The sequence below is a fragment of the Pezoporus flaviventris genome, unplaced genomic scaffold (assembly GCF_033815535.1).
Source record: "Pezoporus flaviventris isolate CSIRO_AGI_PZ_B2104156 unplaced genomic scaffold, CSIRO_AGI_Pfla_v1 ptg000002l, whole genome shotgun sequence".
Taxonomy (NCBI): Eukaryota; Metazoa; Chordata; class Aves; order Psittaciformes; family Psittacidae; genus Pezoporus; species Pezoporus flaviventris.
Window position 1 is genome coordinate 23,973,310 of NW_026892550.1, and position 27,556 is coordinate 24,000,865.

Below are 27,556 nucleotides of genomic sequence, written 5' to 3' on the forward strand. Positions count from 1 at the left end.
ATGTAACAAAAGGCTAGTGTGTTGAGATAAAGACAAGCCAATCCATCAACAATTATGGTCATGGGCAAAACAGACTTGACTTGGGAAAATTTGTTTAATTTATTGCTACAAAAATCAGAGAAGATAATGAGAAAAACAGCATGCCAGTCCACCTAAATTCACTAACTGGTTCCCATAGTTTACCACAGTTCGTCGTTTTAGAATGAAGGTCTACATCACCTTTTGTTAATTATTACTTTTCATGCTGTTTGATTTAAACTAAGACTTTTGATAATTTTATCCAGGCTTATTTTTTATATGAACATGTTTTCTATAACATGTTTTTCTTGGTGCTAAAGCAGTTATTCAGCAAATAAATTATGCAACTATGACATTCAGAAATAACAGGCCATTAGTTTGCTACAGTTTTCTATGGAATAACACAATTTTCACAACCAGTTATCTAACAGTATTACTTATATGGTTATCTATATTGAAAATTCATCAAGTGTCTACAGAAGGATACCAGCTCCAACTCTGAAGAATTTTTTCAAAGTGATTTTGATGAAGACAGAGCCTTACTCTCTACACTTCTTTTACCTTTTCCTTTAAAAGAAACCCATCTTTAGCAAATACTCCAAACACCACTTTTAATATTTCCATCATTTTCATGCAGTGCACACATCCAGTACCTTTAACATTCACTGCATATGCTCTTAAACTTCTTGCTCTTGTATTTCAATTTCCTTCAAATCTTGCTAAATATTCTTAATCTCAGAAGATATTTAAATAAGGCAAAGAGAAAATGACAAAGTGTGGCGTTCTCCTATTGAATTTCAGTATCGCCTCTGATGTTTCAATTTTATTTGGCTCTCCTTTATCATCTGCTATTGTGAGACCCCACTTGGAGTACTGTGTACAGTTCTGGCGTCCTCAACACAAGAAGGACATGGAGCTGTTGAAGCAAGTCCAGAGGAAGGTCACAAGGATGACCAGGCTGCTGGAGCACCTCCCATATGAAAACAGCCACAAAATCTGGGCTGTTCAGCCTGGAGAAGAGAAGGTGGCGTGGAGACCTCACAGCAGCCTTCCAGTATCTGAAGGGGGCCTACAAGGATCCTGGAGAGGGACTCTTCACTAGGGACCATAGCGATAGGATAAGGGGTAACAACTTCAAACTTAAACAGGGGACGTTTAGATTGGATATAAGGAAGAAGTTCTTTACTGTAAGGGTGGTGAGGCACTGGAATGGGCTGCCCAAGGAAGTTGTGAGTGCTCCATCCCTGGCAGCGTTCAAGGCTAGGCTGGACAGAGCCTTGGGCAACATAGTTTAATGTCTGGTGTCCCTGCCCATGGCAGGGGGGTTGGAACTTGATGATCTTAAAGTCCTTTCCAACCCTAACCATTCTATGATTCTATCTCCCTCAAGTAAATGGATGTTTAACAATGAAACCCCTTATCTTAATCTGAGATGCTGAAATTCTATGTCAAAATCAAGAGGAAAACAAAATTCTGCCATGGTATGCAAACCTAGAAAGTTCAGGTTATTAAAAAAAAAAAAGAAAGAACAGAAGAAATTTTTGTAACTATTGTAACTGAGCTTCATTAATTCAATAGTAAAAACGTTCTTTAGAATTAGAAATCCAGTTCAATAAGCTTGTTGTACAAGTACTGACATATATCCTGAATATGTGGAATCTGACACCAGATTTTATCCATATAATTGAAGCAGACTAAGCTGAATGAACTGAGTTTTGTTTTACATCAAGAGAGTGAAGAAGGAAAACAAAGGGAGCATTTACGTGAGAGAAGACAGAACTGTCTTCCTTCAGGAGCTGATTATTTGGAATCCAAAATGCTGTACACTCACTCACAAAAAGGCAGAGTTCTTGCCCTACATATGGCTCAGCACATAATCAGAAAAGTGAAGGTAAGGATTACACCATAATTCTTCCATAACTGTCTAAATCTATTGACAGGTCAGAATAAACACTTCTTCCTCTATTTTCCCTCCATTTATTTCTTAGTTTTAGGGGGAAAGAAGAAAAACAGGATTCTCTTTTCTTTCATCCCCACCTACCAGCTAATCATTAGAAGGAATTCTAGAGGAGACAGTTTATTCCCTCATAATGCCTTTGCTGTCTGTTGCATAAAGCAGTCAGGGGAAAAAAAAAAAAAAGTAATACCGTACAGCTGTCACACATTGAGAATGTAAGGGGAAATAATCTGGAAGACCTTTCCTGTTGTCTCAATATTTGCAGTTATACAATTAAATGAATGTGAAAGCAAAAACTTACAAAAAACTTCATGAGATTCATATGTGGTTATATTATGACAGCGAGAGAAAAATTGCCATTCATCATCTTCAGGGTAACAGTCAACAATAAAAGAGAACTAAGAAATTCGGGGAAGAAAACAATTTGTCAGAAGCTTTCGAAAGAAAATACTTAGCTTGAGATTGCATCTCTGTTCTCCTACATAAATGAAACAAGTCTAGATTGTTGTGTTATCATATAAACAGCTTAAAGACTTACATAACATTACTTTGATAGGGAATGCCAAGTATTTAACAAATAATTAAGTCCTACACTTCTTCCTTCACAGTTCAGGAAACAAACTCAGAAAATAAATTATTTTTTCTAGTTTGATCCAGCATGCACATGGTAGACAAGAGCTGGCAAGGTTTCATGTATTTCATGTTTTCAACACAAAATTCTTCCAAATATTTATACTTAATAATTATATGCAAATTGATGCTCTGACTATTGAAAGACAAAAGCGCTTTCCTGTTAGCTGCAGTCTGACATTTGGTAATGCAGTCTTCCTTTCTGTATTGCCCAGAAAAGATATAGTCCAAAGTTATATTTTTAGATTCTTATGAAGTTTTTCAAAATCTGAGTGAATGGAAGAACTGGGTTGAGTTAATTTTGCTCAGAATACACACTTACAATGCACTTTCTACAGCAAGAGTAAAAATATCTAAGAATAATCTTTAATAACTCCTACAGACTCAAGACCAATTTTTTAAATAATCATGGCTGGTTTATATCTACAGTTCTTTCTGCCAGAAGATCTTAGTTAAACAAAGCAAACTATAATTGTCTTCTAATGTTTTATTATAGATTGCCTAATGTCCACAAAAAGCAATGCTTTACATAAAAGAGACTGTAAATAGAACATTAAAAAAAAAAAATCTGCTCTTGCCTAGAACATTATTTTTACCAGTTCCAGAAGAACACTGCATTTTATTGCTATTATATTTAGCTTGCTATATTAAGTTTTAAAAATTGTATTAAATGGATTTTTGCCATCTGTGATAAAATGCACACTATCTTGGGTTCATGTTTTCTATTTACTGAGTTATTTTATTGGCTTACCTCCAATATCTGGCCGAAGCTTATTGTCATATCCTTGAAGTAAAGAGTCCAGTATGTGAGTTACATCCCCTCCGTGAATCTTTGGTGCAAGTACCCATGTTTTATTCACTGTTAGATCTTCATCATCTTCATCATCTGCTTTATCAGCTCTATAGTAAATTAATTTAAAAAAGCAGGGTTAGGTAATAAACAAACAAAAAAAAAACCCAACCATAGTGAAACTAAATACACAAGAGGTGAAGAAGAATCTGATAAAAAATTGAACAGTATTTACAGTACTTTATAAAAATCTAAATGCATTCTGGTGCCAAAAGAAAGAGGCAGGCTGCTTATTTAAAACACCAACATTTTATTTTATGGCAGTAGAGAGTGTAAGCAAATAAACATGTCAACAGAGGCATTAACACATCAACCATTCAGAAAAAAATCAAGCCATGAGTCAAGCCCATAAAAGCAGCAGTAGGCATACCCTTCCTGTCAGCCTTTTCCTGTTTTAAAGCACAAAATGTAATTCACAAGCTTCTCCCTGCATGTATTTCATTTTCAAATCGTGGTGATAATATTTCTAAGAGATACATAATCATGGTAATAGATACAACTTGATGTCAAGAACATTCAAAGAACTTCCTTCCCAGTAGCCTCCATTCTAGCTATGGTATAAAAAAGTAAGACTTGTATAACTTATTCAACTCTATTCAAATTTTAAGAAAGCAAATAAATATAACATCCATGTAAACATTCACAGCATGTGTCAAGTATCTGCATGTATACATGGTACGTTTAAAATGCTGTTCCATTCCTTTCAGCTAGTAATATTATTTGTTAGCTACCTATTTTATCAAGATGAAACAAATGTACATGGAGAACACTTATACATTTATTTACTGGCTATCTTTAGATAAGCAGCAATATATAGTTAATCATTAAGTCACCAAAAAACCCACGCTTGAAGTAGCTTGGTTGCATCTGCAGATTCACTCTTATATCACTGAAAGGTCAAAGAATGCATGGAAGAACTTTCTACTTGAATCAAATGAGTGTGGACTTAAGTATTCCTCCACTGCCAAGGTCTGCAATCTGTATTACTCATCCAGTTTATTTGAGGGAAACTGCTAAGGGCTTCAAGTAAAGCAAAGTGCATTAGACTGACAGCAGTACCTCTGACAGTCACAACGTTATCTTCACAAATGGACACTGGCTAGCAATTATTACAAATGTATGCAAACCATATAAATCAGTTCCAAGGTTAGCATAAGCTAACATTCCAGTAAAAGAAGGGAATTAAATTACTGTTGTTGTACCAATTTGTATTGTGCACCAAAACTAAAAATGTTACTGTTATATGGTCAGAAGGGGATTTAAGGGTTTCTAAATTACACAGACACATGCTGCCCTCAAAACTAGGGATGGAATCATTCAGTAAATTTCCTACAGGAATGAAGATCACCAGCATGTTCCACATGGAGACAATATTACATCTCCAGGAAGAAAGGACAGAAAAAGTCAGAAAAGCACAGAGATGGGGTAGGTAGGCACACCTGGCTTTAACTGTACTCCTTTGAGGGCATGCACCAAAACAGTCTGTATTCGTAAGACCTCACATCACCTCAGATAACATTAGCACGTCTCACTGAGCATCAAGACTACCAAGGCTGTGGAAACTGCTCAATGGTTTTGGCACGCCTGCTTAATTTGGGAAGTGCAACAGTGAGGCTGACACAGCTCAACAGGTTCCCAGGGGATGAACAAAAGGCGCTGCTCAGATATCGAGACTCTCATACCTAGCTTGCTGCAAACCAGTTGCAAGAGGCTGTTACAGCTAAAAGTGATATGCAATCTAAATACAAGGTTCACTGACAGCTTTCCCTGTAACAGTCTGAAAAGCACTTTCATTCTTTAAAGTTGAAATTCACTGTAAAATACTTAAATCTTTACTGCACTAAACAGATATATAGAAATGTCAGATATTAAATTTTTAACATTTCCCATCAGTAGGATCACACTAAAGGGAGCACTAAAAGAAGTAGGAAACTAAGTTTTTAAATGTACACCCTTTTTCCTCAAAGCCACTTACTGCTATCTCTTTCATGTTTTGTTACCATGCAGCTTTATATTTTTATACATATATATTTTGTCTGCTTGCACTTTATGTCATCTAATTACTACATAAATTAGCTTACAGTTGCTAAGAGTGCAGAGGCAATCCCAGTTTTTCCCCAGGGGCACCAAGATGATGAGTAAAAATTTATAAGCAGCTCTTTGAGGAAAAAGATACTATGAAACCAACATTTTCTTCATTTTTTTTTTGTCCTCCATTCCACAAAGAGCAGAAAGTACAGTGAAACTACCACAGTTTTGTACAGAGCCAGGGTACCTGACTCTCAGGATCAGACCAATTGTTTGCAGAGAATTTTAAGTGATGGTGACACAACTTTCTCCTGCTTCAATGTTCTTTCCGCACTGCTATTAAGAACAGCACAGATTTAGCAAAAATTAAAAGTACAAGAGGTCATGCCATTCCCACCTAAACCCAAGAGGACTTACAACCATGATACCTTCACCTGCAGTCACTCAAAGATCTTGACTTTTTGGAGTTTTTAATTTTATTTATAGATTCACAGGACAACTCCAGTGGGAAGGGATCATGGGAAGTTTCTAGTCCAGCCTCCTGCTAAAAGGAGGGCCAGCTCTGAGGTCACAGCAGGTTGCTGAGAGCTTAACCAGGTTGGGTCTTGCAGAGCTGCAAGGACGGAAATGCACAACCTCGCTGAACAACCTCGTCTCAGGTTACAGAAAGCTATTAATAATGCAGTTCCAGGGAGAGAGTGAAAAAATCCATCCTGACATCCAGCCGCTTTACCAGCCACAGCTAGCTAAATTCATTTAAGGGGTACTTCTATTAAAGGCAACATTTCTTAGTGTCTGACAAGAGTCTTAAAACATCCATTTCATATTTACACAGAACTACCTGGTTTTATCTAGAAAACACAATACATTAAAAAAGTGACAACTGCTAGAATAGAAATACACTAGACTTCCACACCAGTTGGTAGGTTAATAAGAGCTTGCAGTTCACTAATCCATTAGCTAAACTAGCAAAGGAATTCATACAAATTAGGAATTAATGTAACCAAACATGAAGGCACCAGACTATCACTGTTCTACACAGTGAAAGGAGCTATTCTTACTCTCTCTGTTCCTATCTTACTGGCCATTTCAGAGATGACTGACTGTGATTAACTCATCTCTTCTTTAAAATGAGCCCAAGATGAGCATGCATCTCTGCAGTGCTGATGGCACCCAGTTCTACACTTTTGATTTCTAAGCCATAATCACCAACGCGCTGCCACAGCACTGAGCTAAGAAAGGAATGATGCTGGCTGGAAAAAGGAAGTGACCATAATTTACAGAAAGTCCTCTTTACGCCCTCCAGTGAAATTGAGCACACAACACCTGCCAGCTTGAATTCTCAATCCAGATGTTTTGGGGGGAGTTGCATAAATATCTCCCAAAAGAATACCCAGACTCACACAGATCAGGGAAGAGACACTGTGCACATATTAATTTCTTGGAATCTGAACTACTAATCTTTGTCACAGTAGACAGGCTTGAACTACTCTGTTTCAAAGGTAGAAATCCCTGCAGATTTAAATTGTCAGCAAGATCAGCTGAGATGGCGCTATCAACATCTAATAAAGGTCTCTAGACCATGTTCCTTAAGAAACATTTTCATGCTGGAAAACAAGATGGTTCAAAACTGTTGGCCTTTCACCCAAGTTTCTGTGTGTCTCACATTGCAAAGGACAGTTTTATCTCCAGAACTTGGAATAGGGTAGAAGGCAGAAGAAGGCAAACTTCATTCCAAACCAGATAATGTCAAATTCAGGTGTGTTGCTCAAATACTTAGTGACACATTTACTTGGGCTGAGCAGCTTTCTACTTCTTTGCAGTTAAAATAAATCTACACACCCATAAAGATTAATGACAATTAATCTCTCACTTTAACAACAGCACTTTCCCCCTCTCTCTCACAACCCCAGGAAGAAAGACAAACTTAACTGAAGAGGAATTCTTTTCCTTTCTATGTTTATGTAAAGGTTATGACACTATACACTGTCTCCATTTACTGTAAAATATGCTTTTTTTTTTCCCAACAAAGTTCACTCAGTATGTCTTTTTCAGAATGTCTTGAGACTAGATGATCTTAAGGTCCTTTCCAAACTTAACTGTTCTATGATTCTATGATGATTTAGAACAAAAATATGACACAAACCATGAAAACATTTTTTTTCCATGGCACGATGCTAGTTTACATCTATTACTGCAGGTATAATCCTGATTTTAATGATCTTATAAACAGGAAAGAGACCTTACTTCTTTACATGCTTGTTATTGTAACACTTCAGCTATAGCCTCATAAGCTCAACAGTAAACTCCATGTATACAGTTAACAATAATTGGGCAAAACGTGCCCTAATAATGCTCTCTGTCCTTCAACTAATTGGAGACATTACCATGACTAATAAATCCCTGAGCACAAGTGACTAATGACTAAATAAGTCTTTTGAACACCATGACCATCTTCAGACTTTAATATCACAGGTCTTTTTTTAACTATGAGAAAAAAACAATCAAATGAGAAGTAAGTTGCAATTAACATCAGTCAGGTTATCTAAGGCATTGGGAAAAAAAAAATAGTATACAGTGAGAGCTCCAACTGCTGTTCGCACCATGCATATCAAAGTATTACACAGAGAAGTACACGGCATAGCACAGGTGGGAGTATTTAAACACAGCTAATAATCAATTTAGTTGACCATTCTCAGGCTCCTATTCCCACCCAACATACCCAAGGGTTCCCAGTCCTCCAAGTGGAGTCGATTTATGAGGAAACACAGACTTACGGAGAAGCAGTACAGACTGGGCAGTGAACCTTAGTTATCTCCACTGACACTTTATGCCTGTGCACAAGCAACTCAGTCAAGCCCTCAGCAGCCGTGAGGTATAACTGACCCTGCACAGTAGCCTTGTCTGTTTGGAGACAAAGTCCTCCTTCCATACAAGGAATACTCTAATGATCGTTTAATAAATAAATAAGAAGGAAAGTCAGTGCTTCAGATCATTTCTATATTGAAAGAGCTGAAAGGAACACAGAATCATAGAATAGTTAGGAAAGGAAAGGACCTTAAGATCAAATAGTTCCACCGCTCCTGCCATGGGCAGGGACGTCTCACACTAGACCGTATTGCCCAAGCTTCTGTCCAGCCTGGCCTTGAACACTGCCAGGGATGGAGCATTCAACTTCTTTGGGCAATCCATTCCAGTGCCTCACCACCCTTACAGTAAAGAACTTCTTCCTTATATTCAACCTGAATTTCCCCTGCATTTTTCTTTTTACCTTACACAAGCAAATTAAAATAATACTTGTTGTGTTAGTTCATTTAGCTGAGCATCTTCTCCATCAGCAGCCAAAAGCAGTTTCGTTGAGAGTTCTACTGATACAAGGGTAGGCAGAAAGACACTTACCTAAATCACAAAACATGCCTTAAGACAGCTGTTATTCAACTGGCTGTGCATCCCAGCATGCTGTATTTATGTTATTTGCCTAAGTGTAATATAATTTAAACTTTATTTTCCAGTACTTAAATTTCTCTCAACTTTCAGACAAAATGTTAATGTTTCCCAAATTATAAACAGATCACTCTGTTAGCAACAATTCAGTTTCAGAGGTTTGTCAAAATACTGCATTTAACCAATGCTTCCTTAGAAGTCAATTGAGACACACAAGGCTTCCACGGAAGGTTTCCAACCAATCAGACGTCTAACCAGTGACTAGCTTACTCCAGAACACCAAACATGACATGTTTTCATATAATAAAAAAGTATACTTCATGGCCCCATCAATAAGAGTTCAGAGGTCATCTGATCTAGACAAATTCCACTCATGAAAAAAAGACCTTAAAGCATCACTGAAAACCAAAACAAGGTCACTGACATCTTAACATCCAGAGTCAGACCTTTTTACAGAGGCTGGTGATGATTCCAATTCAGAAGCTAAAAAAGCAAGTACTTAGGCAAGTACTCGGTCATTTGAATCACAAGGCATAAGGTGAGGCATAGAAGAAAATCTGAACTCTAGAAAGATGGTAAGTTAGGCAGTGCCTGGAACAAAAGAAAATTCCTTACAGAGAGAGCAAAACGCAGCTTCAGCATGTTAGGAATAAGTAATTACTCTTATGTCAGCAATTTAAAACATTTATGTATTTCCTTAGACATTCCTGGGATAAAACAAGGGCATCAGACAGACTGTAGTATCCTTCAGAAGCTGAAAAAGGATTAGGACTTCTGCACATACTCAAATATTACTTCTTTTCAGTAGCAGCATCAGCAGCAGGACTACATTAGTCACGACTGCTAGAATAGGACACAATTACATTTTTTGTCAAAAGATTCTCTTGAAAGCTTACTTCCATTGCTAGCTGTCAGTAGCTCTCAAGATTATCTTCCAAACTTGATGGTTGACTTCATACTCATCAGTTCTATTACACTTCTGCAGAAATGAACTCTCTTTTGCATTTCATCATCAGCTTATTCACTGATATGCTTTATTCATCTCAGAAAATCATGGGAAAATAAGTGCAACTGCAAGCAAACAAATGCAGCTACTGAAAATACGCCTACAGAAAGCATTACTTGCTCTTCTGAATCCTGTGTGATATAGTCACTCACGTTGTATTCCTTCATCTTCATCCTTCCCAAACCCATTTAGACACTGTTAACAAAAATCTTTTTTCTCTTCCCCCCCTTCCTCCCCCATCATTCTACCTCAGGTGATTTTACCAATCTATTTCCTTCTTCTGCCTTGCCAGACTTTGGCATATTCTTTTGTGTGTCAAAATGTATCTCTCCCACTGAAGTATGTTTGACGTATTCCCTACATCTTTCTTCCATCATACCTACCACATACTGTTAGGTTGATTCTTGATACATTTTGTCTTGTGCTCTTCACTTTCTCTAAATTCACTATTTGTCTGGCTATTTATAATTTTCTGCCCTGTTTCCTCTTTCCCTTCTCCTTCCTGAGTTTTTACTGAATGGATGAACCTGGACCTTAAGTCAGCAGAAAAATTCACAGGGAAAAGTTTGGAAAACTTAGAAATTCTTATACAGAAAGACACATCGGAGTTTTAGGGCAAATTACATAAAGCAGTTCACTTAGTATTTAATAAGTAAAGTTTTGCTAAAAGAAAAAAAAGAACAATTATAGCACTAACAGAATTAAAGCTGGTACCCTGGCTGTTCATTCCCTTTAACAGTGTTGCCTGCGTAGCTGAGTGTTTAGACTATCAAACTTGTGATATCTTAATACATATCACAAGCATCAGGTGTTCAAGATCTTTTGAGTCATTACCGCTTTGAAGTACATCTCTGAAAGATATGAAACATTTTCTCCCACACACAATAACTTCAGTACAATTAATTTTAGTCCCAGCAAGACCTTCACTTAAAAGCATTATCACATTTCTTATAAAATGATCTTCAACATCTCTGTGATACTAATATAATAAAAACTAATCCAAAGAGAAACTGCTGAACAATATAACCATACATAACATTTGAATACTTGACAAAGGCAAAACCTGCAAAGAACATTTATAGAAATGTGATTTTTTAATGTTAAGAACAGGTATTCCAGTACAATAATTTTGTCCTGAGAGCCACACAAATTGCTTTTCTCCAAGTCAACTTTCAGATAATGCCACATATGATTTGAAAGGCATTGGTCAAATTTGATATTAATTCAAATGTTTTTTAAAGACCTCAAAAAAATTATCATCTGTACTCAAAGCATCAGATTTTATCCATCAATCTTCTCATACAATAGAGTTAACTTTCTCTCCTTGAAAGTTCATCCAAATATTGATCTGCTATGATCACATAACTGCTGCCCCTACTCCTATCAAGTTGCAGTCCAGAAATCAATTAAAATTTTTCCTCTTCTCTCTCTATCTAAATACAGGTAATATTCTGTGCCAGTTCAGAACTGCTAGATTCTCAGACATATTCACCTTGATTAGTACAGTGATCTTATTTTGACTATCTTCGTAAAAACAGCTCTTTACCTCCATATGTGATCACAAAAATATTCTTCCAGTTTTATAAATCTGATGGAGATTAACTACCTGTTTCTGCATCCCTCTCTTACGCCATACAATAGAGAACAAGAACCTTGCACAAGATAGCAAATCCTACAAAAAAAAAAAAAAAAGAAAAAAAAAAGAAAAAAAAAAACAAACAAGCTGATTCCTGACATTTTCCACAGAATCATAAAATTTAGAAGGGATCATATGAAGTTGACTTCTACTCACAGGAGGGCAATACAGAATTCAGACCAGGATGCTTAGAGCTTTCTCCCATCTGGTCTTTGAAAATTCCAAGGACAGGGATCCCACAACCTCACTGGACAACTTATTCCACTGTTTAATTATCTTCACATTGAATTTTTTTCTTTATACCCAGTTGGAATTTCCCCTGTTGCAATTCATCACCATTATTCCTCATCCTCTTACCATGCACCACCTCAAAGAGCCCATCTCTGTCTTCTTGATTGCCTCCCTGTAAGTGATGGAGGCTACTGTTGGGTCCCCCAAAAAGCCATTTATTCTCCAGGCTGAACAGCCCTCTCCTCACAGGGCAAGTGCTCCAGCCTGATCAGTTTAGTAGCCCTCTGCTGAGCTGCCTCCAGTTTAAACCCAAGACTGAATGCAGTACCTACATGCGGTTTCACAAGTGCTGAGCAGAGGGAGGGGATCACTTCCCTCAACCTTCTGAGCATGCACCTGGTCACACAGACCAGGAGACTGCTGCTCAGGTGCCATGCTGTCCTCCAGGAACTCCAGGTCCCTTTTGGCAGAGCTGCTCCCCAGCCAGCTTGTCCCCGGCCCATGCTGCTGAGGGGACCTTCCCACCCAGCTGCAGGATATAGCATTCATCGTTGATGAATTTTATAACATCGCTGTCAACCCATCCCCACAGCTACCTCAGAACAGCAACCCTGGCTGCAAACATACGAACTTGGTAAAAACAATCTTTCAATATGGGGAAAAAAGTCTATTGTCCTCAGGAAAAGCTACACTAATATTCCTGCTGCTCTGAGCAGTTCTTGCTCCACCGCAGACAAGTGAGGAAATAGGACACATTTTTCACTCCTCTTTCTTCACATCAATTATTCCACATTCTGATTGCAAACTTGCAGAATGTGTGGCATGTTATTTGTTTTGGCTTACAAGAAGTGGGTACTATATTGATCATAACACCCACATTCACAGTGTAAGTACACCTCTCCCTGCTCCGAGAAAATCATTACTACAATATCTTAAAACACATCTTGCCTAGAAAAGTACTTGAAAGTCCCCATTATCTTCAGTATGTCCTTCCTTTTTCCTAGTATAAACATTTCTAATTCTAGCTGAAAAATTAGTACGGGCCCTTACGCCAACTATGTTTTAATCATAAGAGATCAAGAGCATTTTGTCGTAACATTTTTAGATAAATATATCTTCCTCAACAAAATATCTTCCAAGATAAGCCTTCCAGCTATTGCATGCAACAACAAAAAAAAAAAAAACAAAAAACAAATTTATCAGGATATTATAGTCCTTAGCACAATCTGTACTGCCTTGACTGAAACTGAAGTATAAACCTTCTAAAATTCTTAGGGAGATTTATTTCAGATAGATTCTTAACAAAACCTAGAAATGTAAACTGGCAAATCTTATCTTCTCAGTTGGTAAGTTTTACTTTCTTTGTGGGTTTTGGCCAGACCATGCAATCAAGTAATTAAAATGTAAAAAGCCACTGTTCATCCAGAGCACACAGCAGGAAATGAATGAAGACTCAGAGAAGAAAATAAAAAAAAAATAATGATAGCAATTTATAGAGCCTAAGTAAATATAACTGAAAAGGAATAAATGGTATTAAATAAAGCACACAAATATACCTAAACTCCTAAGGAAGAGAATGATGATGAAAAAGCATAACCTCTCTGGATACCTGAAACATGTGCTAACCACCACAGCAGTATCAGATGTCCTGGGAGTTTCAGACTAGGATCATCACACAAAGACAGGCACACATAAATCCATGTGCCACATGTCAGCACCCCTCTCCAGAGACGGCAGATCTCTATCTACACTTGACTGATGAAAGGTTAATTGTCATCGAGTTCAGAACGGGCTGATACACTGTTGATGGGTTTGATCCAAAAAACACTTTCCATAGTGGAACTAGACTTAAAACAAATCTAACATAAATGAATGCCGAGAACCATAACCTCAATAAAAAGCAGCTACGTTAATTAAATGCCATCCCACAGTCACTAAAATATTCCTCAACTTGCAAAGTCCACTTTCAACTTTGTTAGGTTTCTACCTTAAAATGTCACCAGCATCTCAAGAAATAGATAAAATTAGCTCTCCTTAATAAGACATTTTGGTTATTTATACTGCTGCTATTTCAACATATTCATGTGAACATTTGTTCTAACCCAATTCATTGCATACTTCCTGCAAAATCTTCAGGTAATCTACTGCAGGCCTTCATAAAAACAAGCTTATTTGAAATACTTCCAGCTTCTGGTACACATGTAAGCAGGAGGTAAAGAAGTATGTACAGACAGAAGTAGCAACAAAACCAGAGACTTGCACTGAACTATGCACCATAATTGTGACATGCAGGTGAATCTGGCTTAAAATTATAGAAAAAAACCCACACAACTAAAATAACAAGGAAATGACAAAAAGAGAAGTATCACTGGGGTCAATGGTTCAATGTCCAGCTGGAGACCAGTAACAAGAGGTGTCCCTCAGGGATCGGTGTTGGGACCAGTCTTGTTCAACATCTTTGTTGCTGACATGAACAGTGGGATTGAGTGCGCCCTCACCAAGTTTGCCGATGACACCAAGCTGTGTGGTTTGGTTGATACCCTGGAGGGAAGGAATGCCATCCAGAGGGACCCTGACACACTTGTAAAGTGGGCTGATGCCAACCTTATGGAGTTTAACCATGACAAGTGCAAGGTCCTACACCTGCATTGGAGCAATCCCAGGCACAGCTACAGCCTGGGCAAAGAACTGATTCAGAGCAGCCCTGTGGAGAAGGACCTGGGGGTGCTGGTTGATGAGAAAATGAACATGAGTCAGCTTCGGTGTATGCTTGCAGCCCAGAAAGCCAACCGTATCCTGGGCTGCATCAAAAGGAGCGTGACCAGCAGGTCAAAGGAGGTGATCCTGCCCCTCTACTCTGCTCTTGTGAGACCTCACTTGCAGTACTGTGTACAGTTCTGGTGTCCTCAACATAAAAAGGACATGGAACTGTTGGAACAAGTCCAGAGGAGGGCCACAAGGATGATCAGGGGACTCAAGCACCTCCCCTATGAAGACAGGCTGAGAAAGTTGGGGCTGTTCAGCCTGGAGAAGAGAAGGCTGCATGGAGACCTCATAGCAGCCTTCCAGTATCTGAAGGGGAGCTATAGGGATGCCGGGGAAGGACTCTTCACTAGGGACTGTAGTGATAGGACAAGGGGTAACAGGTTCAAACTTAAACAGGGGAAAGTTTAGATTGGATATAAGGAGGAAGTTCTTTACTGTGAGGGCAGTGAGGCACTGGAATGGGCTGCCCAAGGAAGTTGTGAACACTCCATCCCTGGCAGCAGTCAAGGCCAGGCTGGACAGAGCCTTGAGTGACATGATTTAGTGTGAGGTACCCCTGCCCATGGCAGGGGGGTTGGTACTAGATGATCTTTAAGGTCCTTTCCAACCCTAACTATTCTATGATTCAATGGTTCTGTGAATGGGTTCTGCTGAAATTATAGTCTAGCTCTCATTAAGCCATATGGACTAATCTAAATGTCAGTGATATTAGTGAGTAATTTTACAAAGAGGTGAATATAGTCTGTAAGGGCTAATGTAAATAACTAAACCATGTAATAAAGAGCTTGCTCACTCTCTCTGCAAGCAAAATCTGTCTCCTCCACTGTAACTTATTGTGCATTAAAGATAACATATATCTTTCACAACAGGAGTATTCCACCTCTTGCCAGATGATAACTAAAATTCATGGCTGTCAAAGTTGTTCCCTGCTGGATGGAACCTCCAGGCCATCAGTTGCATGGCCTTAATTGATAAGATCCACAGCTCATCTGCAGCAGGTCCCATACAGTCCAGTATGTATTCAATGGCTGGCTGATGGTGAGGTCAAGTATCTTTCTTGCCCAGGGAAAATACTGAGGCTACTTTATCTTTAAAACAACTATATCTCTTGTTCTGCCATGTAACTATGGCATTGAACAATGAAGAAAAAAGGTTGTCATGACTTACTACGGCAGTTAGCCACTTAATACTATAACTTTTACCTAATGTAAATTCCATCAAGCCAAACTTTATTCTGAAAGATAAATTGGACCATAATAGTAAATTAATAAGAATACTACTACTTAATCCCTCATGGTACACTGCCTTAAATAAGTAGAAAACCATATTAAATGAAAGAACTATTGATCTATTTAAGACCTCAAATGATTTAACCCAAAGGGATGGATCTCATGTTACCTTAGACCTTTCTTATTTACTATGTCCATCTTCCCAAAAATAAAAAAAGTAATTACGTATAAATGTAGAAACACAGAATTAGCCATTCACACCTTACCAGAGATGAATGTAGTGACATGGAAAAGAATTTGAGGATCAAGGCAGAAAGCAAAAAGAAACTGAGATACAGCAGAGCAGTACCAGAGCTAATCCTGGGATAGATTATCTCAGTATTATGAAGTAGTAGTAGGGAAGTAATATGCCATACCTGCCATTAATAAGGCTAATATTTATATAATCTACCCATTTTTGAGGTCTGTTCTTCAAAGAAAAATTTAAAAGGGTTTACCAAACGGTTAAACAAAGAATTCAGTATTTTCTTAAGAAATATAAGTAGCTTAAGTACTTTTCTGAAAGGAAAATGTAAGCTGTTGATGAAGTTGCGTCTTAAACTACAGTATACCAGGGAAATACTTCTAGTAGTAGTGTAACTGTAGTATGAATAAATCCAATTCAATGGGAATCTCCACTTTGTACAGAGTATCTCCAATTGTGACACATTTATATAAAACTTTCATTTTGGACTAGATTATTTATCCTGCAGCAACTGCTAGGCATACAACTGCACTGCAGCTTCTCATTTCCAAGAGGTGAGGAGGTTTCTCCGAGCAAGTAATTTACAACATATTATGAAAGACTAATCTGGAAAGAGAAAGGCAGCATCAGGGTGGTTTCTGACCAAACTGCTGATTTTCTGTAAGAATTTTCAGGATTCATTCGAGGTGCTCTGAGTTCATGTCAAGGCAAAACTTGGCAGAGGCACATAAGGGCAAGGAAGAGTTCTGATGATAACATCCGCTGCGTTAAAAAGCAGATGGCTGCAGACCACACTCCACTCCTGAAGAGCAGCGACAGCCATGGTGTGCACCCTGAGACTGCCCTGCACAAACCAGAGATACAAAACAAGACCTGGATTTCCCCATGAAGAGATGGACATGGGATCCAGCGGCTGAGCCAGCTGTAGGGGGTGGTACTGAGGGGAAAAAAAAAAAATTAAAAAAATTCAGGCTTTTTCACCTAGCAGAAGGCAGGAGATCCACTGGCTAGAAGCCAGAGAAACCACAGACTAGAAATACTGTACAATACTTCTACGCAGGGACTTACAGTTATACTGAAGCAACAAACCTGATGCACAAGCCAGGGTAAAATCTCCAATTTTGTTTATTCTGGGAACAGACTGATTATCACAACAGACCCCACTGACTTGCACATCCACCAATGAAAGCATGTTTTAGAAACTACTTCTTTCCATCTTTGTCATAACACTTCAGATTTTCCTCTTCTTTGAAGAAGGTTCTGTTCTGGTCAATTCCTGATGACCTTTCTAGTCTCTCCAGTTACTTCCAATAGTTCAGTATTGTTGCACGATTTACCATTTTAAGTTTAGATATGTAGATCAAGTTTTTACATAGGCCAGTAGGCCACTGAACTCACCACACTATTTTCAGTGTTATTAAAAGCCTTTGCATGTGTAAAAAATGCAAAACTGGAACTTCCATGTCATCTCCAGGTTAATTCAACTGCATCTGAATTTCTCCTTACAAAATATTACCATTCACAGAAATGGTGAAGGAATAAAAATTAGTGTTACTTTCATCAACCATCATTTGAAAGGTTCCTGTCAGTGTGCTGACATTTATACTGTCATTTATAATTACCACTTTCTCTCTACTGCTTTTTACCAAATAAGTTATGATAGTTATTTTACCGAAGTACAAGCTCAATTGAGTATGTGGTGCAAGAAAGGGCTAAAGAAGTAACTAAAGTTCTAGTACTCTTCTTTTATAAGTGGTACTGCTAAAATGGCTCTTTGCCCATCTTGGGAGATGCTCACCTTTGATCTGCTGCACATTCAACATTCATGGCTTTTTTAGTGTGTATATATATGTATATCCCAGCACATGTTCCCTATTAGCGGGTGAACAATCCAGCGCTTGGTGAATTCTGCTCCAACCAGATTTGCATATCCCACATGCCTTTGGTCATCGTGCTTGCAGTAAGCATGGTTAAAGCCCTTCCCAAATCTTCACTCACGTAGCCAGGCCATCAATCATATATGTATATATATGACAGTACAAGCCAAGGCAGCTCACCTTCAAAAAGTGCATATGCCATGTCCATTTAAGTAGACCTACCTAGTGGCCATAGAATCTAGGTGTTGTATTCTAATCAGATTATCACAATTCCTCTACAGCTTTGAAGAAAAATCATAGATCTGCCAATTGCCTGGTAACTTACACTGTGGCCAGACTTACGTATCCAGAAAAAAGTTGACCAAAGTCAACAAGTGTTCACCTGTAACCTTTCTATCCAGCTCAGAAAGGCCTGAATTGGCAGCAAGCATCTTTGATACCTCTTATTAAATATCAGGCATATTTAACAAGCATAAAGTTAAAAGTAGTTGAAAATGTAACTCAATTTGCTGTAAGAGCCCTTTTTCTAATGGACTGCCATGGCCTGAAGGCTTCCTTTGAATCCATTGTAAGAAAGTTATGTGCAAACAATATAAGTATTTCTCAATAGTTATGTCTCATTAAACTTTACAGTAACAAAAGAATATTAATAAACTTTTTTAAAAAATAAACTATTTTAAAACACTGGCACTGCTAAATTACAAGTTATTCACTGTCACATTGTGAACAAATCATGTAAGAGTGAGGATAATAATGAATAAACATCATAGATGTTCAAATGAAACAGTAAATCACTATTATCAAGCACAAAGAAACCCATATTGTTATGAAAGGCTTAACTCTCATCCAGGAATTCATATGAGAAGAAAACGTAGGCCATATTATGTAAGTATCTACCTAAGAGATACTTTGAAATGAAAAAGAAAATATTGATATTTGCACCTGCTGACAGTTACACTGCAATGGATCATTTAGAACTGCTTTTTAGAACATAAGGTTACAAAACTAAAAGGAGAATATGGCCAAAAATTAAGTTAAGCTTACAATATACTACTAGGCATGCTGACCAGCACATACCATTTAAAGCAGTATAAACCAGAAGAAATGTTCTAGTTACACTGCACCTGTATGATTAGAATTAAGGAAATAAAATTAATCATATTGTCAGCTCTTATGCTCTCCCTATGAATTATCTGTTTACTGGAGTTAAACAAGAATAATGACTTTGCTGAACATTTAGGACTGAAGTGACTGCTAGCTAACTACTCTTTTCCTGAACATACCTTGTAGAAAGGCTCACACTCCAGTTTCTGCTACAGAAGTGATGTCAACTATAGACAAAAAAAAACCCAGTACTTCAACATACTGTCTCACAAAGTGACATCAAGTGCATTCAATATTCTGGTCTGTTTGTGCTTCATGTGCACAACTGGGGAAGACAACTGGTTTATGGGACAGAGTTCAACTGCAGTGAATGCCTCTGGTGAAGTTCAGTCTAATGTCACACTACATGTCTGGGGGCAGTACATTAAACGGATAAACTCTTGGTTGGACTCAACATTCAGTGTGCTTGCTTAGGCTCTAGCTCCATGCATTAAGTAACTTTACTCATACTCCACGCAAGGTACTTTGTGTATAAACGCATACCAGCAAAAGTATGTGTTGAAAAGGTGGGTTGGCTCCTGCAAGGTGTTTTCAGAGAAAAAACAAAAACAAAACCACAGAATTGGTGCAATATGGTCTATTCTTCAGAAAAGCATTACTTCTGTGTTTTAGTTTGAACATCAAGGAAAAGCTTGGGCTGAAACTACAGAAAGGAACTGAAAAGGCAGAAAAATAGCATTTCCATCCTACTTTGTGGCAGGCTTCTAAAGGGTGCTAGAGCTTTTGAGATCTCTGTGAACACCCCTGAGTTGTAATGCACTACATACCAGAGAATCAGCATCTGAAAAACATTACGGTCACTTGAAAAAAAAAAAGTCGCAAAAGAGAAAAATCTCTCAACCACCATTTTCCAATGTAGCCTCTGAACGAAAGGCAGCCTGAAAATAGTTGATTCAGATATACAAATGTTTATATCAAAGATTCCATTTTATCTGAGCTGTTCAATAAAATAATGCAAGTAAGTCACCTCTTGTTCTTCCTGAAGACTTCTTACCAACTTATTTATGAATGCTACTGTTAATGAGATGCATACATAATAACCTACACCCAGTCCTGTAATCACAACCACACTTAAACAAACAAACAAAAATTACTTTATTTTTTTTCCAGCCAGTCCTCCTCCTTTGTAACTAAGCCTCTGGACTGACAAATTAGCATTTGTATTCTTTTTTCTCAAACCACTGGATAATTTCTTTCATACCTGAGGTACAATATGTTCATTAAGAAGCATTCTGAAGATGCACAGCTGCACTGGTATCATTTGCATCAATGATTCTGAAAAAACATTTCCATAACATACCAAGGGTTTAAAAGACAGAGAGATGAAGAAAAGTACAATCAGTAGTGTTCCTGACTAGGTTAACATAGCAGCCTTCTGAAGATGAGAGATGAGCTGAGATCAACACATACAGACTGATAAATCATCATTCAGTATGGGGAAGGGGTCTAGAGTACGATGGACTTAAAAAGATGTTATAATGCATTTTATGGGTTTGGTTTTTTTTTTACTACACATTTGCATACCCTCTTAGAATGATAATTTAGTCTATCATTAAAAAGAAAGTCACACTGAGAACAGTCAAATGCTCTTTCAGTGCTGCTTTGTGATTTTTATGAGAGTATAACCTGTGGAATGGTTCACATTATCTCTGAATTATTAATGGAGTTGAATGATCAGACTGCTCTTCGTTATTACGGGTACTAATCACACATTTACACAGCGGTACCCAATTGTTGTTTCTCCAGAGTCCCCCGGATCAATTTTACAAATCTCCCTCAAAATGCCCGTTTCCAACTTCTGGGACTTGAGCAGCTGCCCGGCACCGTCTCCCTCCCAAGGATGCGGAGGCTCAAGGCGGTGCCGTGCAGCACGCCCCGCTGCACAGTCAGGAACTAACGGCACCGGGAGCACTGTACCCCCCACCCGGCACCGGCTCTTGGGCCAGGCCCTGCCGAGAAACCAGCAGCACCTCAGCCGCACCCCAGCTAAGCTCCAGCCTTCCCCTCCCTGCGCCAAGCGGAGCCCGGGCTCACCAACTCGCACAGCGAACAAGTGGGATGCGGCTGAACTTTTACTTTGCTGGTGCCAGCTTCCCCCGCGGCCGCCCGCTGGAGCCGCCGACGTAGCACCGGCACCTTGTTGGGCTTATTTTAAGTTTGGCTACCGCGTAGCACGTCCACGTCCCCGTCCCCTTCCCCTTCCCCGTCCCTTCCCCGTCCCCTTCCCCCAGCCCGGGGCGCGATGCGCAGGTAGCGGAGACCCGGCGGGAGCGTGCTGGCGGTGCCGGTACGGGGGTCCCAGCTGTACTCACCCGCTCCCCAGCCGCACGGTCAGCAGCAGCAGCAGCAGCCGGGCTCCGCGGCGGCGGCTCCAGCGGGGAGCGGGCCCCCCCCACGTATCCATGAGCGGGAAGGCCCTCTCCCGTCCCCGAGTTTTCTCCGGAGAGGCTGGGGAATAGCGACCCTGCCAATCCCACCGTTCTCCCCCCCCCACCGGCACACGGCAGGCAGAGGGAGGGGAGGGGAAGGGGGAAATTAAATAAAAAATCAAGCACCCAAACAGGTAGGAAGCCACTCTACAAGGACCGAGCAACTCGCCCAATAGGCTCATCAGGTTGCTCCATAAATTATCCTAAAAATTGCTGGGCGAATCAATCCCTAGCAGAGGTGGAGCCTCCTTTACTAGAAGGGAAACATGCTTGGGAGAAAGGGCGGCATTGATTTGCTATTTTCTCCAAAGAGGGAGATAAATCTCATTTATATACAAAAATATAAATGTTAAATATGTATTTACGTATATATGTGTTTGAATCTTTGTATTTTTAAAGCTACTGAGAGGGTGGCTTGCAGCCTGAGAAGCAGCCCCTCTACCCTGCCAAAGGGGAGCCGCAGGCGGGAGGAGAAGAGCCGCGGGTTGTGCGCGGGCATCCGGGGGACTGCGCGGCCCCGCGTCCGGCACGACTGCGATTCTGAGGAGGGTGGCACCAGCCGCGGGAAAGGGGGCACCCTCCGGCCCCTCGTCTGTCCCCAGGAGAAGGGGCCCACCCCTCCAGCCATGGTCCCCAAAGCTGTGCTGGAAGCAGGCGGCATATTCAGTGCGCAAGTGCAACCGCGGGACTTCCGCGCACCCTAGAAACGAAAGTCGCGCAAGCCCGAAGGCTGCACGCTGCTCTGCGCGGCCGCGGAGCGCCCCCGGGGGAGGAAGGGGGAAGAAAGCGGTCGGTGCACGGTGCTGCGCTATGAAGTGAAACGTGCCGGGGCTTGCTACAACCTGCAAATCGATATATATATATTTTTTTTTTCCCTCCTTCCCCCCCTCCCCCCCTTTTTTTTTCCTCTTCCCTTCTCATTTTCCTCCTTGCTGCTCCGTTTTCCTGTCTCTTTCGGGAATTCGACGGGGGAAAACAGCTAGAAAACCCCCACACCCTAAACCTCACACAAAAAACAACCCCGAGGCACGAAAAGCATCCTCGGCGGCGGAGAGGCGCAGAGGTTTCACGCTTGCAGCCCCCTCCCGCTGGGACCGGCGGTAAAGTCCCGCTGGGACTAGCGCCTAAATAGAGCCTATGTCCTTGCACGGCTTCAGGGTTGGATGGCCCCTGAATCTCTCCCCGGCCCCGGAAATGTCCCGCCTGCAGCTCTCGATCGGGGAACTCCGAGAGTAACCTGTGCTGTGTGATTCTCAGCATAAGGAGCAAAACGTGTTATAGTCATCCTATTCATCGTCATTCTCCGAGTCAAGATGTATCTGCACAGAAATGTAAATAATTCCCCATTCGGTGGTTATTCCGACAAAAGGCAGTGTTTTGGTTTGGGCTCTCCTGCTTTACACATCTTCATATGGTTATTTTATATATACATCTTATAGCGCTTTAATGGTTAAAGGAACTCACCACGCTTCAGAGAGCTGCAGTGCATTAAGTGAAAATTCAACGACTTGAAAATTAATAGCCAGCCTTGGGGGTACTGGCAGAAGGTAAAAGCACATATTAGTGTATGACCTGAGGTCTCTTTATTGGTGGATTAACACTGCAGGCAGCATCCTATCATGATGGCAAAGACATGAGCTCAGAGGAGAGAATATGCATTTATTACAGAGTAAGTGTAGAAGCAGCTCCCCTGCTGCAGCTGGTGGCCCTGGCTCCAAGGAATATGACTGCTGTCCCCCTCAGCAAGAAAACAAGCACAGCCTGTTCCCAAGTCCCTTCCTCTCCATATTTTTTCCCTGAAAATAATCACAATCCTTAGGTTTCTTTTATGAATTGAACTGTCAAATTGACCGCATTTTGCAAAATGTGTAATGAACACTTCATATGCCTTTGCATTCTGATGTTTATGGAGCCATTAAAAGTCTTTACTAGTCTATAAAATTTCATCCTGTCACTAAAATAAATTAAGCAATTAATATGAATACTGAGAAAGTTTGATGCAAGAAGTTTAAGGGTACTTACAGGATTACAAGGCATCTTTATTCTACGTGAGCAGCTTGGAGCATTGATTTATAAACATTTAATTTCACCCCTGTGTAGGTCCAGCAGCTAGCTAGCACTGAAAGAGGTGGAAGATTACAGCTAAAATAACAGGTAACATGGATACTGCGAAAATACATTTTTTCATTTGATTTTTCTGGGTTTAGACTACTAAGGCACATTAAAGTGTCATCGAAAAGAATTTAAAATAAAATTTGTACCTGTGAGGTTTCTCAAATGACACAAGATTATATCAGGACAAGCTGGTTTCAGATAGTCCTAAATCTGAATTTTCCTTTTACTTTAATGTAAAAAATAGAATTCTACCCCTTACAAAACTAGAGAATGATTTTTTTGAATTAGTAAGTAAAATACTTAAGGAAACTTAGGTGTTAAAGTACTGAGAATCAAACAGGATAGCTTGCTATCCTGTAAAAATAGTAAAACTTCTTTAACTAACAGAAGAAAACTTGAAGGACAATGAATCATCTCAAATTGTCTGTGCTTCAAAGGAACAAAAGAAGCAATGCAGGAAAACTGCAAAATGGAAAAGAAGACATTGAAGAAAAACAGAGGAAATTACCTAAATGAGTGTCAAAAGGAGGAGATGCTGATCCAGGTGACCGTAAGTTACCAAGGCCTCCTGATACTCATCAGCCACTTGGTACTGACACAGCTGACCTAACAGCAATATTTAAATTATCAGTTAGAATCATCATCTTCTACTGAGAGTAGGAGGGGTGTCTTTAAAAAAAAAACAACAAAGCACAGAGATGAAGAAAGGGGTCAGCAGTGGCATTTCAGGCCTGCTAGGCATCACCTCAGAAAGAGCAAATTAAACAATGTTTAATGTACAAGCAAAGCTGTAGGATTTAAACTGCTGTTTTTATTAAAGGGGCCCAGACCAGAACGGCTTCTGCAGAGAAAACCACTGCTTCTAACTTCTTCAGTGGTGTTTAATGAGTCTGTGAATAGAAGAACAGGGCTACATAATCCACTGTCTTTCAAACCCTTTTTAAGGCTACCAGTTATTTGTTAAAGGAGCTGCATAGTTAGGGGGTGAGTCAGACAGTAATGCCATGTTTAGAAAACTGCTTGCGACTACTGTCAGAGTGGTTAACTTTCCATATTAAAAAGATGAATTGTGAGTTCTTGCACATCTGCTTTTGAGATTATTTGATCAATTCCTTACTAATGTAATGGTTTTAAAGACAAGAAATAGAAAACTTTACGGATGAAGGTTTCAGTTTAGTTAAGTCTATAGAAAAAAATAGAGAATACTGATTAACTGATCATGGTAGAGAAAATTAATTATGGGATGTGAAATAATGGTATGTTGGCAAACATAAAAATAAAAATAATTCAAGGCCTGAATTTGGTAAGACTTTTAAGTACCTAAATGTAAAAATCACATCTTAACTCTGAGCTCTGTTGCTAACTAATAATGGAAGATCCAGAAAAATCATTTATATCTAAGTGTGACATTTCTCCAGGTCTCTAAAGCAGCGCCCATACGAACACCCAGAAGAGCACTAGTTTGAGCAGCTGAACAACTAAATTCTACCCAAGCTCATCTGAAACTTTACCCTCCAGCTTTGAGGAATGCAAAATAACAGGATAATCAAATGCAATGTGAAAGTCCTCTAAAACACAGCCAGGGTAGATTGCCTCTTTCCTAACTTCTTAGAGGTGTAAGAATTTATTTGGATTCTATGCAGATACACTTAACCCCCAGGCACTGTAAGAGCAGTGAAGGCACTTAGCACAAGTTTCTGATTTCCAGTCTGGAAGCCACCTGTTCAACTTCAAGGTATCTACAAACTGTAATGCATCCAAAATGACATGAGAAGGAATTTTCATGCTTAAAGCTAAAATAGAATTATATAGAATATAATAAAATAGAATAGCTAAATAAAATAGTCCAAATAGAAGGAGGAGGGAAAAACAAACAAAAAATGAAACTAGCTAATAGCCACTGTATTTTTCACCTGGGAGACTTCACACCTATTGAAAAGCATTTTAATCCTTCAAAACTTAATTGTTCAAGACCACAGAGGAACCTAAAAACTCTCATATGTAACTTTCCATCGTGTATCTGCTATATTTCTCTGGGGCATAACTACTTTCCTTACAGGAACATGGGAAATTTGATGGGAGCTTTGTGTGCCTGCGCACCACTTTGAGTGCATAAAGAGCTCTGAAAATCTAGTGGGTGGCTCATCTTCATCCACTGTTCTTGAGGGAAGTTAATGGTCCTTGCTCATGTAGTTCTGTAAGAAGCATTTATCCTGCTGAGCGCAAAATTATCCAGTGGGTGGAGAGGGAAGAGAAAACTATTGTGGTGCTCTGTCCTCCAGCAGCAAAAAGCATATACAATAGCAAGAGCTCAAGGACCATTACAGCCATGTCTTCAGAAGGGTAAATTCAAATTTACATAACACTTTTTGCATGTTTACGTATGTAGACCTTAACTGTGAATGTACAGAGCCATTTCCTGATGCCCTGAATTCATATAATCATAGACTAGTTCAGGTTAGAAATGACCTTTAAAGGTCATTTCTACACACACACCCCTCGCAATGACCAGGGACATCTTCAGAAAGTCTGCACATATGATTTATGTGCTTGCATTTGAGTAAGCACAAATTTAAGTGCAGAGTCACATACACAGATTTTTAAATCTGCAGCCCAAATGAAAACAGTTCCAGTCTTCTTAGGGCTATTCAGAAAAAGTGATTTTAAATATGCATAATCATCCTTAATCCTACCTGAATGTTTACTCCTTAGTAAAATTCAAGAAAGGTATCCTAACCAGCCCATTGCAGCCTGAGCTGCAATAGGTGCAAAAAGCATCTCAAGAACAATGAAAAGTAATGCAGACATTTTGGCACTAGCCCTTTAAAATGGGCCTTTAAATATGAGAATGGTGGATATCCATGGGAGGAAAGCAGAAAGATGCAGAAATGTAACTTCAGTGTGGCTTTCATGTTGCAATTAAAAACACAAAATAATTGCTTTCAGTGAAACAGTCAACATCTTAATAGAAAATAAATTATAAAACTCTCACTTCCCATGGCTAAATACTGCTTTAATTAAGATTTCATCTCCGATACATTGATTTAACTGCTCACTCACTTATGTTGTTCATTAAAATGATTACTAACAGTACAACTTTAGTGGCACTTAAAATTAAATGAGAGTAGTACTCTCAAGTAGAGAACAACGGATGTAGGAAAGGAGCAGACTGCATCCATCTTTGCATCCAAGGGAAAGGGGAAGGCTTAAAGCATCTAAAATGATAATTTTTTACATTTAGCATGTTACCTTTCTACTCCATTTAAGATATGATGAAATGAAAAACAAGCTGAAGTATAGGCAGATCTATGGTGAATAGGCTGAAGTGCTTGGGCGCAGAAAGGTAACTTCAAAGCACAGGTATTCTCTTGGTCTGTGACTATTGTCATTGCCTTTCACTAGACCTCGAAGTATTTTCAACATAAATCAGAAAACAGTAAATAAATACATTTTGATCCTTACTGATTTATGGGCATATATCCACAATCCCACCCCCTCTTCTTTTCCCTTTGCCTTTCCCTTACCTTCCAGACCATCTCCCAGCAAGCAGAGGCCAGGACCCTGGATTTCCCATCTGCCAAGGCACATCTTTGAAGACAACAGACTTTGCTAGGGAATTTTTGGCCAACAAGAAGGATACTTGCAAGTGTGAGACGTGTATGCTGCAGGTAAGGCAAATCTTACAAGGGACTGGGGCACCTAGATACACTCTAATTCATTTAGGAAGTTAAGTCCAGCTGGGACTACCTCAGTGTCATGGGCAGGAGGTGTATACTAGTTCAAACTCTTCTGCACAATATGCTCTATTTTCCCCAGCAAGGAAGTGATATAATTCAACCCAGTGAACCAGAGAGGGTACATTATATACATTGTCACTTCAGTTCAAATAAGGAGTATGCTTTCAAAGTTAACCTCCCAACCATCTCTATATA

The 27,556-nt window shown here is 39.4% G+C and overlaps 1 protein-coding gene across 1 annotated transcript in view; it reads right to left on the bottom strand.

The window, feature by feature from the left end:
* Positions 1–21,797, bottom strand: part of GABRG1 (gamma-aminobutyric acid type A receptor subunit gamma1) — a 56,942-nt gene extending 35,145 nt beyond the window's left edge. The window contains exons 1-2 of the mRNA XM_061471969.1: positions 21,393–21,797; positions 3,357–3,505 (exon numbers count right to left, since the gene is read on the bottom strand). Of these exons, the coding sequence (XP_061327953.1) occupies positions 3,357–3,505; positions 21,393–21,691 (448 nt within the window). The 5' untranslated portion in view covers positions 21,692–21,797. The remainder of the gene's footprint in view (positions 1–3,356; positions 3,506–21,392) is intronic.
* Positions 21,798–27,556: the final 5,759 nt, after the last annotated feature.